At 41.1% G+C, this 18,991-nt stretch overlaps 1 protein-coding gene across 3 annotated transcripts in view; it reads left to right on the top strand.

Moving 5' to 3' along the window:
* ANO3 (anoctamin 3) overlaps nucleotides 1–18,991 on the top strand; it is a 293,639-nt gene that overhangs the window by 181,297 nt on the left and 93,351 nt on the right. For 2 of the 3 annotated variants that reach the window (XM_090032833.1, XM_090032832.1), the window contains exons 6-7: nucleotides 3,128–3,228; nucleotides 11,085–11,129. In XM_090032833.1, the coding sequence (XP_089888959.1) occupies nucleotides 3,128–3,228; nucleotides 11,085–11,129 (146 nt within the window). The remainder of the gene's footprint in view (nucleotides 1–3,127; nucleotides 3,229–11,084; nucleotides 11,130–18,991) is intronic. The other variant, XM_090032834.1, reaches the window with a different exon arrangement.

Here is an 18,991-nt window from a genome sequence, read left to right as displayed (position 1 = left end):
ACCTGGGGAAGACTCTTTAAAAGGCTCCCCCATCTGCAAAATTAATTGTGGTGGAGCTTTACTTGTTGCATTCTGTGCTGTGAGGCATGGAAGTGGCTGAAGGGGATGAAGGAGACCACCAAGGGGGCCTGGGGAGGGTGCTGCAGTTGCCAAAGGACAGTTAGAGGGTGGGAACTCAGCCTTAGAGGTGCAAGCCCAGTGAGCTGAGCTGAGCCTGCAGGGCTGAGGGCCCAGAGGGATGGAACAGAAAGGTGAAAAAGTCACTGGTGGACTGGGGCAGCCTCCCAACTTCAAAGTAACATCAAAGACATGGCAGATAAGCACAGGGAAGTACCCTGATGAACCAGAAGAGAGCAAATAGGATTATAGTGGGTGCCAGGAGGTGCCACACCTGCCTTCAGTGGTAGGTCCTATTATAGTGTCTATGTAAACAATTACTTAGAAGGTTGATTCTTTATTTGCTTGGATGCTTTGTTAATGTTCTCTTAATGTGCTTTTGTAGGAAAAATGCATTTTTAATTTTGCAGCATTAAAAAGGAATGTCACAAACAAAATAAGGGGGTGGGGACCTTACAAGACACTGGAGACAGTGTCAAACTTCTACTGACTTTTAATGGGAATGAAAATTTCTGTGTTTATGGGGAAAAAATCTTCTATAGAATATTTTTTTAAAATCCTATATTTACATATGTAGTTCTTGAAAGAATATTGAATACTGGCTATTGTCATGGTATTTTGCTTTTAAAAAATGCAAGCACATGCTTCTGGAGAAAAAATAATCTGAAACCACAGTATGCTTCAGAGAAGAAAAATCTGGGAATCAATTACATTAAAAATCCTAAAGATTATTTGATCAGAGCTATGCATAGGGTGGCCATCTATTTCAGTTGGAAATAGGGGACATCTGGGACACTGCCGCCCGCCCCTGCCCCCCAATTCAGTGGTGTGTTGCAGGGAGAGGCAAATATGGAGATGGAACAGATGCACTGCCATCTGGTTGCCTTCCTGGGGCACCATGCCTGTCACTTCCCTCCCCCTCTGGACTGCACCCAAGCACTCATTTTAATCTATGTCCCCCATTCAGGACCAGTCTCCGAAATCCAGGATTATCCTGAGAAACAGGATGGATGGTCACCCTGTCTATACATTATATTAAATACAAATCTATAATATCCGCACCACATACACATCACATTGATCTCATTTTTCCCTAGCGGTCCCAGAGACGAAATACTTTTGATATCCCACATGTCATCCCAAACTAGATTAAGTGCCCTGGGGAGAATGACTTGTGGACTACAACCAGCATCCTGACCTCTTTAGCATATTCATCTTCCAACTAGTGTCTCTTAATTGGAGATGTAGCATGGGTTCTATACTGCTAATTAGAGATGGATTTGAGGGAAGGGAAAAATACAGAATTATTTTTGCTGTCTTGTTTTGTGAGAGATTTGTTAAAGCAAAGGGATCTGGGGCAGAGAAATGCATGTAAGCACTTCATGAATTGGTTTGGTTACTACAAGGACTCAGGGTATGGGAAATAATAAGCTATATTAACTTTTTCCTAATTAGTTTGCAGACAGCTCTCAGAATGGAATTACTTGAGTCAAAATGTTTTCTGTGTTCCTAGTCACATGGAGTAAGTTCATCTAGCCTGTGGTTCAGAATAAATACTTCAGTGCTCTCATTACTGTCATATCCCTATTTCCAAGATTGTAATCAGTAATGTATCTAAAAAGTTTCCTCACAACAATTACAATCTACAAGATAACAGGAAAAAAGCATGCCCTAATTTCAAGAAAATTGTTCCAATATGATACTTTTCACATGTAACCCAGCTATTTGAAGCTCTATGAATTTGAGACAAGAAACATTTTGATAGAGTGTACTTGTGAATATTGCCCACAGGTCCTCTTGTAAAATTTGACCTTAAAATTACTAATTAGCAACAAGTAAGCAGCCAGTTACTTATGAATAGGATGACCATCTGGGAGATCCCCTTCTACCCACCCTTCCATCTCAAGTCAGCAGCACTATTGCAGGCAGAGGTGGGGGCAGCTCTGATATTACTGTTCAAGCAGCTAAGGGAGTCAGGGTCCCACTAATGAACTATAGGTCTTTACTTCATGTGTTAATCATCATCTCCCCTTTTTAATGGTCATACTAACCTATTTAGGGCAATTTTTCTGTCTGCTAGGACTTCCTATTTCCCAGCTCGTACCATGCAGCCTTCCTACCCTGTGCCCAGGATACTTGTTTTAGTTTTTGCCAGCCAGCTGGGACTGTCCTCCAGAATCTGGGCCTGTCCTGGGCAAACTGGGACATATGGTCACATAACTATAAACAATTTTAAAGGTCTAAAAAACAAGCTCATTTGAAGTTAACGGCAGTTCTTCAGTAGAATAAAAATTTCACCCCAAGAATGGTATATAGTAACTACAATTTGTCTAAAAGTTTGAAAAGTTGGTTATACATCGGGGAAATGAGTATGCATGTTTTTATGTAGGCTCCAAGTACAGCACACTCAACCAACGTGGTGGAATGCTCATCTTTAGTGGTATTTGAAACTAGACCATAGAAAGCACTAAAATTCAAATTTGTGGTACAGCTACCAAAGGATTGACCTTTTTGGTTAGGAATACCACAAATTTGCCCCATACCTTACCCAAGTGCCACTGTGATCCCCTTCCCCTGCTCAATCTGCTGCTCTTCTTTCTGCTCCATGCCAAGGGTCCTCTTCTGCTTTTTGCTCCCTGCCCTATCTGCCATTGTGCTGTCATTTTCCCCTCCCCGCCCACCAATCTAAGTGCTACACACACAGGCTGCCTGTACTACATGTGCCAGAAGTTGGCAGCCTCTGCAGTAGAAAAGTTATAATCCTATACTATCAGTGGAATAGGCTTGATGACCTCTTTGTTCCCTTGACAAGCTTACAGCATTCATTATCACACTGCAACTGCAGTGTGTGTAGTATAATGCACTGTTCCTTACTCAAGATCCTAGAACAATGCCATTAACTTCAGTGGAAGCCAAGCATGCACACCTGAGAGCAGAATGCAGCTCTTAAACTAGACTGCCATTTGGTATGAAATTGTTAAAATATATTTTATCTTACTACTCATTACAGCCAGCTGTTACAAACAACGATATAATGTTTGTTAAAATTCACTGTCCGTGGGAGACATTGTGTAAATATGCGGAAAGAATGAACATCCGGATGCCTTTCAGGTAATGTGGAAGCTATTTAACTTTGTGGACTTTGATTTGTATGCTTTTATTTATTTATTTATTTTTAGCTAATCTTTTAGCATACAACCTAATCCCCTTTTCTTCACACTGAACAAAGCAAGCCATCTGCTTAATCACAACTACTTTCTTTTTTTTTTATTGGTGACTTCTATTCCGTAAGGCCAGTTTTTTGAAGGGAAAGTTTGAATGATGCACATACCACTATTGTCTTGATGTTCATCTGTAGTATTGGCTTCATCGGATTACTGTCTTAGTTAAGTTGCACATGTCCCTGGAAAATCTACTATTCACGGCAAATTATGACCGATGTGTGTGACATGGCCATGTTTTTCAGAATCCCTCCTCAGTGTCTCAAAGATCTCAGTTGTTTGTGGCTTTAGGAGCGGTCTCCCTCCAAATGGTACATCACCTTCTCGGTGTGCAGTGGGATCCTATCCAAAGAGAGAGGAAGTTCCAGAAACAACTACTGATCTCTCAGAAATAAAACCTGATACCACCTGGGGAAATGCAGAGCCTTTGTGTTCCTTGGTTCTCTTCACTTTTACTTTTTTCCAAATTTACCACAAGTGCTTGTGTCTTAATATATTTAGAGCTACATAAATGAAAGCAATAGCTGTGTGCCCATTCCTTCAAACACATGGGGCACCTATACACAAGGTCTGAGGATGCTCCAGTGCTCTGGAAGTCCAACTCTTTGGAGCAGACTCAATTAATTGAGTCTGTTGGACCACGGCAAATGCCACACTCCACCAGCCTCCTGAGTCTTGCGTATCAGCATCTTCACACTTAAAAATGGTGGTTGGGGTACTTGAACTAAAGCTTGTTGAATGAGCTTTTAATTCAAGCACCCCCACCACCATTTTTAAGTGTGGGGACACTGATACAGGAGACGTGGCAGCACTTTCATTAGAGTGACTCTCTGAACCGCTCTAATTAAAGCGCCAATCCCCTACCCCTAGAGCATGTATAAAAGTGTCTCTGATGCTTAAAAATTACCTCACATGCATTTTGTAGTAAATGATAGGGGTACAAATTAAAATAAACCTGTCTATAGGAAGCCAGGAAACTAAAATATGGTTCCCTCTCCACCACAGTTCACCCCCTAGGGCAGTGATTCTCAACCTTTTTGGATCTAAGGCGCCCCTCTCTGGACTTGAGCAGGCCCCCATAATTTATGTGGATTGACTGGCACCAAATTTCACAACCTAACCTTTACATATTACAATGCTTATCTCTTTAGACGGGACCTGTCTGCATAGGGGTAGGCAATCCTCCAGGCAGGGACAAGCCTGAGTTGAGCTTACGTGCTTAGCTTATCTGGTGACTGCCTCGTGCCTTTGGGCACCCTTCAAAGGAACTGGAAGCACCCCAGGGTGCCCTGGCATTCTGGTTAAGAATCACTGATGTAGTGGGGGGAAAGGTAAGCGATTCAGAATTCCTGTAAGGTTATGGATTTGGTTAGTGCGAGGGGAAAGTGACAATTAAAGTCAAGGGATAGACAAATCGAAATTATTGAGCCTGCGCAAAGTATGTCCTTATAGCACCAGCCTCAGTGCCTCCAATTTCAAGTAAAGCAGCATGGCTTAGGGAAAGAGCAGCTTTCTCAAAAGGCCCTCTCATATTGGGTGACATGCTTAAACTAATGCTGCATCCCTCAGTGAAAAACCTGCAGGTATCCTGAAAATTATGCTGCACTATAATGTAATGGAAACTTTAGGCTTAATCACTTGCCATACAGTTCTGGGTAAGTTACCTTGAATAACAGTCATCTTCCATTTTGTTTAAGAATGGTTTTTGATATTACTATTGCTTCTTTCACTTGTTAACATTCTCATTATTGATCTGCCCCCCCAATTAATTTCCAGGCTTCTTGGTCTTCTTTTTTTAAAACCAATTAACAATACTGCCTTTTACCAGCAGCCTGGTTAATCCATCCTTATTTAGTAATTCCACATATATTTTTCCTTTTAAAAATATTTCTGCAAGATTATAAGTTCTTATAGGCTTTTCATAACGCTGCATAATCCTAAATGGTAATGTTACGAGTCCTAGTCTACCTGCAGCCTCTCCCTCTAAGCAGAACTTGGGCTGATTTTCACTAGGAATCACTTTAGTGGAATTGGATCACTTGGTCAATGCATTCCCTAGGAACAGAACTCACTTTTTCTAGACTCCAGAAAAGGCTTTTCTAGTTTAATAATCAGGAAGAAACTGATCCTCTCCTGAAAATTGAAAACTCAGTTTTCCTTCTCTTCAAAAAGTGTCCCTTACTGCAGGTTTAATTATGGGAGGGAGACACTGTCCCTGAAATTTTAGCTAAAATTTATTTAGTCGTCTGTGTAGTTATTTTTTGCTTACGGTTGCTAAAGAAAATCTCTAAATATCCCAGTCAGCATCTGTAAATGCCAAGGATAGATTGCATATCTGGCTTTCGGAGGGGTTTGTGGGGCCTTGGAAGGTGTGAATTTCGGGAAAGCGATCATGATAATCTACAGCAACTTCTGACAGAATTAGTGATTCTGTTTTATTTTCAACTCGGGGAGATATCCTGGATGTTTTGTCTTAGAGTTAGAAACTCCAGTATTTCTGTGAGTTTCAGCAATAATCTTATTTGGAGCCATGCCTAAGGCCTGGTATTTCCTTCCCTCAGGATGCAGAAAGCCTCTTGATGGAAAACAGAATTATGTAGTATTCAGAGTTTGTCAGCTGCCAGTCTTATCATGGGTTAGTGATGTGGCTTGGTGGTTCAAATATAGTGATGAGAATCAGAAGTTCTGTTCCTAAGTTTGTTTCTAACTCCTACTTTTTCCCTGGCAAAATCACATTGGCAGTTTTGTTAATCATCTAAATTGTGCTGAACTGTAAAAGTAAAAAATCCAGTAATGTATAAAGGTGAGGTTATGTATGAGAATGTGTATGTGGCTAATGCAATTTTTGTCCTTTAATCTGAGCTTTCTGTTGGACCAGATTTCTGACCTTATTGAAGATCACTTTAAAATTCCAGTTTTGCTCAGCATTATGAGGACTGAACCCAATTTCCTGTGAACATGGAAATAATACTGTTTTCCTAGCTAATAGGGAATGTCAAAAATGAGTAGGCTATTTTCCTTGGAATATTCTGAGGATGAAAAGTACAACTGCTCTAAGGAGAAACAATGCTAATTTAGATTCAGCACTTTGAAATGTTTGAACAATAAAAATGTTTGATTGTAATTTTTAATCTGAGGGGCAAAACAGAATAGTTGTTGGATTACTCTAATCTTGTCAGCCGAGGCAAAGGAGAGCCATCATCCTAAACACAGAAGAATGAGTTAGTGAAAAGGAGCTATGATAGCTGCCATTAGCAGTCCTGTAAACAACTTGGCCTTCTAAGAACTGCTTATTTAATTCAATGGAAAAAATAAAATAAAATAAGAGCATGGGAACTGTTGATGTGTGATTTATAGAAGGGAACATAGCAATACTACTCTGCCTTTGAAGTGTGCACAGTACTCTGATTAGCTAGTATGAGAATTTTTTTATAACGTGCAATGCAGCACAAAAAATAAACCACTCTGATTAATCCTACGTCTTGTGGGCTGGCTGAACTTGCATTGACTCATATAAAAAAAATAAAAATAAGTCAGTGCTTCTGAAGTTAAAGTAGATGGGCCTTACAGGATCCAGCAATTTAGGCATAATAATACACTTTATGTATACAAGCAGTCACAAAAAACACTCGCTGAGCTGCTACCAAAACATAGTTACCCATGTGTATGAAGGCCTGAATTCTGAAAACATTTATTTATAGTATCCCAATTTATACAAATTGTTTCCAAATTCCTGGCACTGTTCTTTTTCCCCCCATCTTCTTGTTAGTAAGACTTATGTTGTATGTGTTTTTTGATCTCTTACCAGTTCTTTATCTCAAAAGATTCTGATAGAGATGGACTATTCTGAGCATCATAACATCTTATGGCCATCTTAAAATACTTTCTAGATTAATTAAAACAAACTATAGAGGGTGCAAATGGGTGGATCTACACACATGCTTAACCGCGTAGTAGACTAATTTGCTGTGGTGTAAAGCGTCACAGTGTACAAGTACAACACTATTAAACTGCAGCAAACTAATTTTCACAACCTTAAGATAGCATTGAGGACCATACTGTCTTTATGGAGGTGACAATAACTGCTCCTAAACACACATGAAAATGCTGAACCGAGCACAGGTTGCACCCAGTCAGCTCAGGCAGCAAGAGGACCCCTGTCTGCCTCCTAGCAATGCAGCTCTGCTCTTTGGGCACTCTCATGCCCCAGCAGCCCCTCTACCATCTGACACCACAACCCAGGGCCTGGAGCTGACTCCCTGAGCCTGCTGCCAGCCTGGGGCTGTTCAGCCCCAGCTCAAACTGCTGTGGTCCTGAGCACATGGACACTGTGCCTGAGAGCCATTAACTCTAGTGCAAAATGCACCAGAGTTTATTGCATCACTCAAATAGCATGTGTCGATGCACCCAGTATGTATGTAAACTATTTCTTAAAAGTTGAAGTAGAACACTTATTATTAATCCCAAAATGTTTTACTTCAACTGACATTTTCTAGGCAATATAACATAGTGCTGCCAGAGGCATAACTGAATAGGACTGCATCCTAGACAGTACCCACTTTCCTCAACAGCAGAACACAGTAGCACAAAGATGGACATCTGCAGGGCACAAGCCCAGGACATTGTACCTCACCCTTCCACTCTCCTCCCTTTGGCTCCAGCTCCAGCAGCAGGAAAAGCATATCAGCAGTGATTGGTGCAGGAATATGTGCCAGTGAGGGGCATTCTGGGAAATGTCATTTCCACTGGAGAGAACTCACCTTTGACTCTGGCTTTGGCTCTGAAGGCTCTGGCAGTGGGAAGAGGAAAAGCAGTAGCAGTAAGAGAGGCATAACAAAGCAGCCAGGCACTGGCACAGCAGGATCCATGGGGCAGTAGTGATTCCTAGCTGCCAGCACACTGCCAGCACAAACCATGGCTGTGGTAACACCTAAGTTTCCCTCCCCACAAGTTGGCACTTAGGGTGGTTGCCTCAGTCAGCAGCTGCCTCCAGCAGCAGCTGGAGGGGCATTGCAGCTATGGAGAGACGTCATCACTTTTTTTGTTGCGAAGGCTAAAAAAAACAATGGTTTTCAGTGGCAAAAAAATGAGATAAGATGTTGTTATACACCTGAATTTTAGATCCCTCTTAAAGTTTGCCTTGAGTTGCAAGTAATTCGCTATTGATCTTTACCTGCACCACAGCTTTGTCAAGGACACAACCTGCACAGCCCTATAAAACAGGCTGATGATGCTGCCCATGAGTCTTGGACAGGACCCACATATGACACCCATGTCATACCGGCCCCATGTACTTCATGCAGCACTTGCATCAAACAAGCCTCACAAGCTGGATCTGGCATTCTGCATGGGTCTTGTGAGGTCAATCTGTGGGCAAACCAGCTCTGTATCACTGATCCTGCCCACAGAGGATGATGAGTGGGGACTTACCTAACTTACAGCTAAAGAAAGCAATTTTTGCAGCTTGGTCATAGCCCAAGGAGCTGGTTTCTCATTTTGTAATGGCTCTACCCCTTAGTGCTGACTGGCAGAGAGGCCCTGGGGGGAGGAGGGACAAGAGGGTGGTCACCATCTTGACTGTTGGCTGCCCTTCATGTAGCCCAACCCCGTGGCTCTGACTGGTGGAGAAGCACAAGGAGACAGCTGCTATCTTGGTGGAAATTGCAGGCAATGCCATTTTTCATGGAGACTGCCATTTTTGAAGTTTCTGCAAAAATCACAAAACTGCAATTTAGGTAGGTCTCTGCTGATGAGTTTGACACCCCTGCTGTACCAGATTTCCCCCCACAGGTAGTATGCCAATAAACTCTGCCCATTTTCCAGTAACATCCCTCTACTCCACTCTATTCATATAGCAGTAGGGTAGTAGCACCACAGAAATTTCTTTCCATACTACATTTTAATGCTTCTACCATCACTGAAGTCTATATGAACCTGCCACCCACAAAGGATCACACCTGAATACATAATATGTATATATGGAATTTCAATATCCATATTCAATATAAATGCAAATTATCTGACGGTAAAAAGAAAACAACCAAAAAACCTGTGTGCAATTATCGCCACTTTCACTATACTTTTCAATATAACTTGTTGTGATTTATATAAGGGTTTGATCATGATTTGATATATTCATAGGGATTTTTGTTTTAATGGTATATTTTGAGAGTTCTGTTAGAAAGAAATGTGTGGCCTGATGGAAAGGCATAGAAAAGAAGCAGAAGCTTTGCAATATAATCTTGACACTGAAGCAACAATGTTCCTCTTTACATATGCATAAAGTGTCTTATGGAAAATATAAAATACTGCTCCATGGTAAAAATGAATGTATCTGTAACTCAGCTGGACTCAATCTGAGGATAGCAGTTAAGGGGAATTAAAGGTAATGGAGAACCCATGATTAAGAAGTAAAAGGTATGACAGCAGCCAAAAAGTATTCTTAATTTTTATGGATTTCACAGTTTCCTTTGCAGCTTTGCTTAGGAGCATCACAAATCAGGCTGCAAAGTACCTAAGCATTTCCAACAAAAACATAGTTCTTTATGATTGGGACAAAAATGTAAGATTAAGCATTTTCTAGGCTATGTTTCCTTTCCAGACATCACATACTCTGTCTTGCACCCTTAATAGTTACCAGATGAATAGCTGTGGACTCTATTAATTATATATATTCTTTTCCCTCTCCCATCCCCAATATTCTTGGTCTGTTTTAGGTCATGTAGTTATCATCTGAAAATGGTTTCACTTTTTATTATCCAGAACTGAAATATTTTTTTATGTAGGTGGAACGGAGAAAAATTACTTCTTGAATATTATTTGAAAACTATTTGTTCTAAGTTCCAGAATGACAGTATACTAAACAAAGTATTTCTCTTTCATAGCATAAAAGCTCTAGGTAAATTGTGCTCCTTGAGGGACCTGTTACAAACCAAGTAAAACCGTAATCCTGCAAACTGATCTATGCTGTGCTAAACTCATTCACTTCAGTCCAGCTCTAAGCTAGAAGGAAAGTCCAGTCATATAAATTAGGTTTCAGGATCATGAGCTTAAAACACCTGTAAACCTGAAAGTTTGTTATAGAGAGGCAGAAAGGGACTATTTAGCCAGGAGAGGGAAAATATACTGCAGCAAATCTATGTGTATAGTATTTCAAGAGTAACAGTTCTTTGAATATTTCATGGAAAATTGCAGGCCTACCTCCCTCAGAATTTGCTGTGCCTAAGAAAAGGCAGAGAGAAAAATAATACAAATATAGAAACTGTTTGTTTGAGTTACTACTTGCTAATTCTTAGAGCCTTTGCTGACTATTTGCCAATGGATATTCATAGGAGACCTGTACACAGATTAAAAACTCTCTGTGCATGGTATTAAGGCATAATTGAAACAATTTGTAATCTTTTAAACAAGTTTTGCAGAATGAGGGCCTTGTGAGGCTGTTAATATTTAAACAAACTTGCATCATCTTTAATAGAAATTCTGTACATGAAATGTTGTAGTTCAATTTGCATAGATATGTTATATCAAAATTGAATTTAGCTCATGAATCATTTAAAATACTAGAATATATCATGTGAAAATATTAATGAATTTGCTGTCTGCAAATTTCCTATAAAATATTTTCCCTCTTTTTTTGTGCCTGTAAAATGCATGATATTAAATGTTCAGTGTTCTTGTATAATGTGTATGTCCTTCTCAACTGTCTCTTACTTGATTGTTCTCAGATCTCTTCTGCTATTCTTTCAGGAAAAAATGTTATTACACTGACTGGAGGAGCAAAACGATGGGCAGGTTGGTGGGTGATGCATAGCTTCTAACTTTGCCAAATAGTCATCCTGCTAAAAAAATCCATATTAGCAGTTGTAAATTTATTCAAAGAAACGTAGACAGTGGCTACTAAAAGATAATACCCTAAAATATTTCACTTTAACATGATGTAGTACAGTAGAGCTTTGCTAATTCTCACTTTGCAAATACAAAATTTCTCACCCCCCCAAAAAAATGTCTTTTTTTTATCTTGCAAAAGAGAATATTAGGGGCATATTGTAGGGAGGCCTTTCATTAGCAAGACACTTCTTGCTTTACAAAACAGTATTTATGAGCATGTATTGCAATAATTGAATCTAAATGCTTATGTTCAATGTAGTAACTTGAATATGCAAATATATGCAACAAGGCTTGATTCAGGTGTATAAGTGGTTGTGGGACCTGGTGTTAATAAAAACATACATTTTTTTCCAAAATAATAGTTTTTTGTTTATACTAACATACAAAAAATAAAATGTCATCTCAGATTCTTTGGAACTAGCAAGGTTAAACTGTATTTCTGGCCTACGTGCCCTTCGATCATTCTGACATTTAATTTTCAATGCAAAGCAGTTGCTTGTGGCAAGGACCAGGGAAGCTGTGTTCTAACTGGCATGGATTGAACATTTCAAATGGAAGATGAAAAGCTTCTATGACAGTTTGCTATTATTAGGTCCATAACCTGGTTGCTGATCAAAATACTTACAGAGCAAATATCTAAACCTGATTTAGGGTCTCTCGTTACTACTTTAGGGTCTCCAAAAGTGCAAAATCTGCCAGAATATTCATAACTTCCCACAAAGTTAATGTGGTAGTTGATATTTTTTTTTAATTGGTAGCTTGAAAAAGTAGTGAAAACATTTTTTTTAATGTAAAACTAACAAAGTTTGATTTTGAACTTCCAGAAATCAAGTAATATTGGCTTGAAATAAATAATAATATAAATTTACAACTGCTTCTCTCTTCTCCCCAGTCATGCACATGCTTGCTTCATGTTGTTATACGTTATGAAGAATGTAAGTGATTAATGCTTTCTAATACTAAGGCAACATTTATAAGGCTTTGCTGTAAAAACAAACTTTGTTTTCATTCTGAATTCCACTGGAGGCTCTTGAGAATAACAATATTGTGCATATTAAATGAATTGACAGTTCTATTTAGTAACACAGATATCCAGGATATGCCATGAAACAAGTCTGGTAATTAAGAGTCAAGCATAAAGCAACTTTAATGTTAAAAACTAAGCATTTTTGGCCATAATTATGGTGCTTTGTACATACAAGATATAGTCATAGTAACACTCTGCAGTGTCCGAGAAAAGTAGCATACAGTTTTTCATTTGCAACATTGGAAGAGGTATAACATGAGTGCTTATATTCTTTTTTGGAGAACTACAGTACTATCAATCATTATACTGTTTCCAGTTGTATGAGAGAATTATCATTTAGAGATCTGTGTTTTAGTTTGGTTTATGTATTTATATATAACTGAAGAATGAACTATTTTTATCATGAGGGGTTTTCTACAATCCTTTACGTGAATTTACACACAGATGGATGCCTCAAATTTTTTGAGAACTTATTTGGTCCTCTTTGGGCCTATTGCCGACAAATGCAACATAGAGCCAATTTTGAGCAAAATGATTTCTGCTGCTGCCTTTTTTTTTAACTCTGAAGGATTGATACTGCAAATCCTTACACTTATTCTGACAATTTTCCTTTTTTTAAGATAATCGCTTTGAAAATCACCATGCCTCCTTAAATCTTCCAAACTCAGGCTAGGAAAAGACAGTGTTTTGCACAGCTAGACTGCAAAGCATCATGAAGTACTTAAATTGTTGTACGGAATATTAATACAAAAATGAAGAAAAGTCACTGTAAATTAGATAAAATCACTCATGTGTAAATACTCCCATATAAATAATTACACAAGTATTATCTATTACCAGGTAGCTGGAGAACATTTCAGTACATAAATATTTAACTTTGAGAATACTAGAGAAATCAGTCAACTAACCTGATATTTAAAAAACTCCTTAACATGAAATCCTAATGGTCACAGGGCACTAGGGTGTGTCTGCTCCTTTAATGGCAGAAGCAGCTTAGCCCCAGGGCCCTTCAGGCTAGGCAGAGCTCCACAGCTGCAGGTTGCCTGAGCAACAGACTAAATGAGATAATAAGCTGGCATCTGCAGGTAGTCAGCTGACAGGAAGGAGGCAGGACCCTGGGCACATCTAAGCCCCAGGGCTGGGGCTGGGAGGGAGTTCACGCTCTCTGGCAACTGCCAGGGTAAAGAGCTCCTGCACAACAGTGTGACCCTGTGACATTTTGTTGCCTGTTTTGCTATTTCTGATGGCAGTTAGACTCCAGGAGTTCATGAGGAGCTAGGAGGCATGCTATCCCAGGAGAACAAGCTTGCCCTCTAAAAGGGGCAGAGTGCTGCCTTTATTCTTAGTGTTATGTTATAGCCCAAGGGCTTATGTTTGTGGTGTTGTTGTGCCAGAGGTTTGGGATGAAGTTGCAAGGAGAGGTACAGAGACCTTATTAGTGCCCAGAGAGGGGCCAGAGCACTCAGCACCAGAGGGGGCACAACTACTCATGGGACCAGAGAGGCCAGAGGGCCCAGTTACTGGAGAGGCTGGAGAGTCTCCCAGAGAGGCCAAAAGATTGGGTGCCAGAGGGGCACAGCTACTCAAAAGGCTGGAGAGGCCAGAGGGCCCAGTGCCAAAGGGGTGCAGCTGCACAGGGACCAAGGGCCTGGCATCAGATGGGTGCAGCCAGGTAGGGATTGAGGGCCCAGCAGATAGAGGCCAGGACCCCAGTGACAGGAAGAGACTGATCAGAGGTACTGCCTGAAATTCAAGTCTGGCACAATGGGCCTAGGCTAGAAGACCTAACTAAATTAAATGGGAGGAGGCTGAGTAGGCCAAAGCCATGGCAGAGGGAACAACATCCATGTAGCACCCACAAGGCATGGGGTGTAGTATAAGGGAGGTTTGGGCCATGCAATTAGTCCATGAGGCTCATTGGTTCCCCATACAGCACAGTAGTGGAGAAAGACCTGGCAAAGGGCTCAAGGACCATTGAGCTCTAGTGAGGTTCAGCAGATTGGGGCTATGTGAAAGCCCATGGGCAGCCTCCCAATTTATTTTACCAGCAAGACATGGCAAACAAGACAAGAGGGAGCTCCTGGGGTGGAACTGGCACAGTCACGGAGCCACCAGGGGCATCATGACCACCCCTGGGAACCCCACCCCATGACACTAACAATTGGAATAGTCTTTGTTCAGGGGACAGGTTCAAAAGGTATACATCTTCTAGCAATGTTCCTCAGCCCTGAGGTCTACATCTAAAGATGAGAAAGTAACATAAACTATCAACCTATTTTAGACACTTTGCTGAAAGTATGCTAATGTGGTACTAATTAATTTCAGCTGGTTTTGATATTGGTACACAGATTCTCCTACACTTCTGTTAGATTATAAAACCTCTAACAGCCTTGTCTGGATTCAGACTCTCAATTTAGATATAGAAGGTCCTGTATCCCATCACAATCCCGTCTTTTGGAGATGCCTAGGCCCAGATTTTGTGTCACCTCCAAGATGTATAAGTGGCACTTATGTGACGTTTAGGCCTCAAATTTGTCAAGCATGATTCTCCTCCATTCTCCACAGCAATCACAAAAATACTAAAGATGGTTAGATGCCTTATGTGTTTCTATTTTGGGCTGAAAAGATCCTTAGTTAATTAGACTTAGGCTACTGTCCAGTGGGAATATAGATGAGCTCTCCAGAGTGGAACACTCATCAGTCTGAGGACTGATGCATTTTTTGGAGTAAGCAGTTGCTACATCTTAGATGTCTAGCAACCAGAATAGTATCTGGGCCTAGTCTTTCAGAATAATTGACCTTTAAAGCTAATACAGGCAAACTTTAAAAAGTGAAATATTGTCCCTAAAATTAAACACCTGCATGTATATGGGGGAACCTAAATATAATTCCCAATTGGTTAGTTTGTTGTTTTGTTTTTTCCCCATATGATGAATACCCAAAACTCCCATGAAAGACATTTGTGACTTGGGCTGGATGTTATGCAGGTGTAATGGATGGTATGACTAAATAGAATTTTGCCCCCTACTAACAGCAAGACATTTACCTGTGAATGTCAAAAAGAGAAGTGTTATGGACCAAGAAGACATGTTTGGATGACATTATGGCCAGAAATCTTTTAATATGCCCCTTGACAGTTATGACTCATTGCACTACAGAACAAAATTTTAATTTTGCATGGGGTGACTGAAAAGTCTAGTAATTCTAAACTAAATCTTTCATCATTGGGAGTCCTGACTAAGATAATATTGACAGAAATCTGCAGATATATCTAATATCATAATTGGCATTCATATCAAAACATATGCGTGGGATTCGCAGAGCCTGACTTTCTCCCCACTGTACTGGCACTTGTCCCAAGGAAAAGAGGTGGGAGTATCCCAACCTGAGCCCCACGACCCCAGAGCTCACGCTGGGAGATAAGTGTCTCCCAGCACCATCTCTGAAGTTATGGAGGGGACAGGGTAGCCTCTTCCCCACCCAGCTTTGTGATCACAGAGCTGGGGCTGGGAACAAGCTCCCCAGCCCCCACTCCGCAACTACAATTGTGATCATGAAGCAGGGGCTAGGAGCTCCTTGCATGGGGACAGTTCCCTGTCCAACCTGGAGCTGGCTAGGACCTACCCCTGACCTGGACATTTCCCAGCCAGCCCCGGGCTATGCAGGAAAGCACATGCAGCCTGGAGGTAGCTGGGAACTGTCCTGCTGTCCTGTTTCAGACTTCACTGTGCAGACTGGGGCTGGCTGGAAACTGTCCAGGTCAGGGGAAGGTCCCAGCCCTGTGCCCCAAGTGGGTGATTGAGGCTTAGGGTTTGACAAGCACTGCAGGGGTGGGGTAGGACCCAGCCCCCTGCCAATTCACTGGTGCAGCAAGCTAGCTGCCCCACTGATGGATTGGGGCATGGGCCTGTCCCTGTGCTCCCTGTCAGCCCCTGAACTCTCACTCAGGGGGAGCCTGAAACTCCCTACTTGTGGCCACAGGGGCCATTGAAGGGCTGCAGGGAACTGGGTGCAATTTTTTCCCCTAATCTTTGCATGTGTAGACACCTACCCAAAAACCCTTACTCCAATTCAGTTTACACAAAAGTAAATCTAGGCCAGAGTAAATGAATGTGTGGATGTTACCACAGAGTACAAAGCTCAGCTTACATTTATGAGCTGAATGTATTAGGCTTTGCTAAATTTTTTGTTACCAGGATTTGACTACATTCAGTGCCTGAGCTAACTTAGGTATTTCCACACTAATCCGTAAATCTGCAATGAAGCCAAGTTCCTCAAAGTTTATGAATTTTATGAATCTTCACTAACCATGAAAGTGCAGTTATCTGGAAATGTTCAGATAGTAACTCTATCAATTTAAGAAGCAGGTAAAAAGTGATTATCATACTTGCACAAAATCAAAGTCCTGCTTGATATTTATGTGTGTGTGTGTGAGAGAGAGAGAGAGAGAAAGAAAATAAAGTACAGTATATTGCGGAGTAACAGTTTATACAAGAAAGCAACTACAGGTATAACTACTAGAGAAAAAGCAACATGCAGTGATTTTAAAGACGACGTATTGGAGTAAAACATGGGTAGTTGAACTCTGCTTTCCTGACAAATATCTGATTCTGTCTTATCACATAAAAATCCCAACTTCAAAAATTATTAATTTAGGGATAGTTCCTGTAACTTTTACTCACATTGATTAGGCAGATTGGTCAGTCAGCCTATTGAAATTGGTAGTTCACAAGAAATTCTCATTCCCAAGTGCAGGACTCTGCACGTGTCTTTGTTGGACCTCATGAGATTTCTTTTGGTCTAATACTCCAATTTGTCTAGATCACTCTGAATCCTAGCCCTACCCTCCAGCATATCTACTACTCTCCCCAGGTTCATGTCATCTGCAAACTTGCTGAAGGTGTGCTCCATCCAAACTTCCAGGTCATTGATGAAGATATTGAACAAAACTGGCCCCAGGACCAACTCCTGGGTCACACCACTTGATACCGGCTGCCAACTAGACATTGAGCTATTATTACCATTTGAGCTAAATGACCCAGCCCGTATTGTGTCCACCTTACAGTCTATTTATCCAACCTATACTTCCTTAGCTTGCTTGCGGAAATGTTCTGGGATCCCATATCAGAAACCTTGCTTAAAGTCAAAATATATCACATCCATTGCTCTCCCTGCATCAACAGAGCTAGTCAGCTCATGACAGAAAGCAGTCAGGTTGGTCAGGCGTGACTTGCACTTGAAGAAACATTCCAATCATCATCTTTTCCTTCAAGTACTTAGAAATGGATTCCTTGAGGACCCGTTCCATAATTTTTCTGGGGACCTGAGGTGAGGCTGATCGAGTTGTAGTTTCCTAGGTCCTCCTGCTTCCCTTTCTTAAAGATAGGCACTATATTTGCCCTTTTCCAGTCATCCAGGAACTCTCCCAATCACCATGAGTTTTCAAAGATAATGGCCAGTGGCTCTGCAATTACAAAACCCAACTCCCCAGGCACCATTGGGTGTACTGCAGATTCTCCTACACTTCTGTTAGATTATAAAACCTCTAACAGCCTTGTCTGGATTCAGACTCTCAATTTAGATATAGAAGCCCATGGGCTTGTACACGTCTATGTTTTCTATATAGCCCCTAACCTGTTCTTTCCCCACTGTTGGCTGCTCACCTCTTCCCCAAACTGTGTTGCCAAATGCAGTAGTCTGGGAACTGACATTGCCTATGAAGACAAAGGTAAAAAAGGCAGATTTTTTTATATCATCTATCACTGCCCCATTCAGTAGGGGATCCCTGGTTTCCCTAGTCTTCCCCTTGTTGCTGACATACTTGTAGAAACTCTCCTTGTTACCCTTTTGCTACCTGCAACTACAATTGCACTTTGGCCTTCTTGATTTCATCCTTGCATGCCTGAGCTAGACTTTTATACTCCTTCCTAGTCTTTTGTCCATGTTTCCACGTTTTGTATGCTTCCTTTTTGTGTTTTAGCTCACTGAAGAGTTCCTTGCTAAGACAAGTTGGTCATCTGCCATATTAGCCAGTCTTCCTCTGCATCAAGATGGTTTGTTCCTGCACCCTCAGTAAAGTTTATTTAAAATACAACCAGCTCTACTGGACTCTTTTCCCCCTCAGACTAGCCACCTAGAAGATCTATCCATCAGTTCTCAAAGCAAATATAAGTCTGAGTTTCTGAAGTCCAGGGTCCTTACTCTGATACTCTCTTTTTTTTCTTTCCTCAGGATCCTGAACTCATTCATCTCATTGTTGCTGCAGCCCAAGTTACCATCCATTTCCCACCAATTTGTGGGAAATCCATTTCTGTTTCCCACCGATTTGTGCCATCCATTTCTATGTTTCCCACCTGTTTGTGAGCAACAGATAGATCAAGAAGAAAATAGCCCCTAGTTGGCCTCTCCAACACTTCCACCAGGAAGCTGTCTCCAGGACTCTCTTGATAGCCTCTGCACTGCTGTATTGCCCTCCCAACAGATGTCAGGGTGACTGAATTCTCCCATGAGAACCAGGGCCTGTGATAGGGTAGCTTCCACTGGCTGTTTAAAGAAAGCCTCATCCTCCTGATGTGGTGGTCTGTAGCACACACCCACCAAGACATCACCCTTGTTCATCCCCCTTTGACCCTAATCCAGAGACTTTCAAGAGGCCTATCTTCAGTTTCATACTGAACAATCATACAGCTCTAAGCAATCATACAGCTATTTTACATAGAAAGCAACTCCTCCTCCTTTT

Source organism: Crocodylus siamensis, chromosome 2 (assembly GCF_052110815.1).
Source record: "Crocodylus siamensis isolate JL-2025a chromosome 2, ASM5211081v1, whole genome shotgun sequence".
Taxonomy (NCBI): Eukaryota; Metazoa; Chordata; order Crocodylia; family Crocodylidae; genus Crocodylus; species Crocodylus siamensis.
Note: the sequence above shows the minus strand (reverse complement) of the source record. Positions and strands in the feature narration are given on the sequence as shown.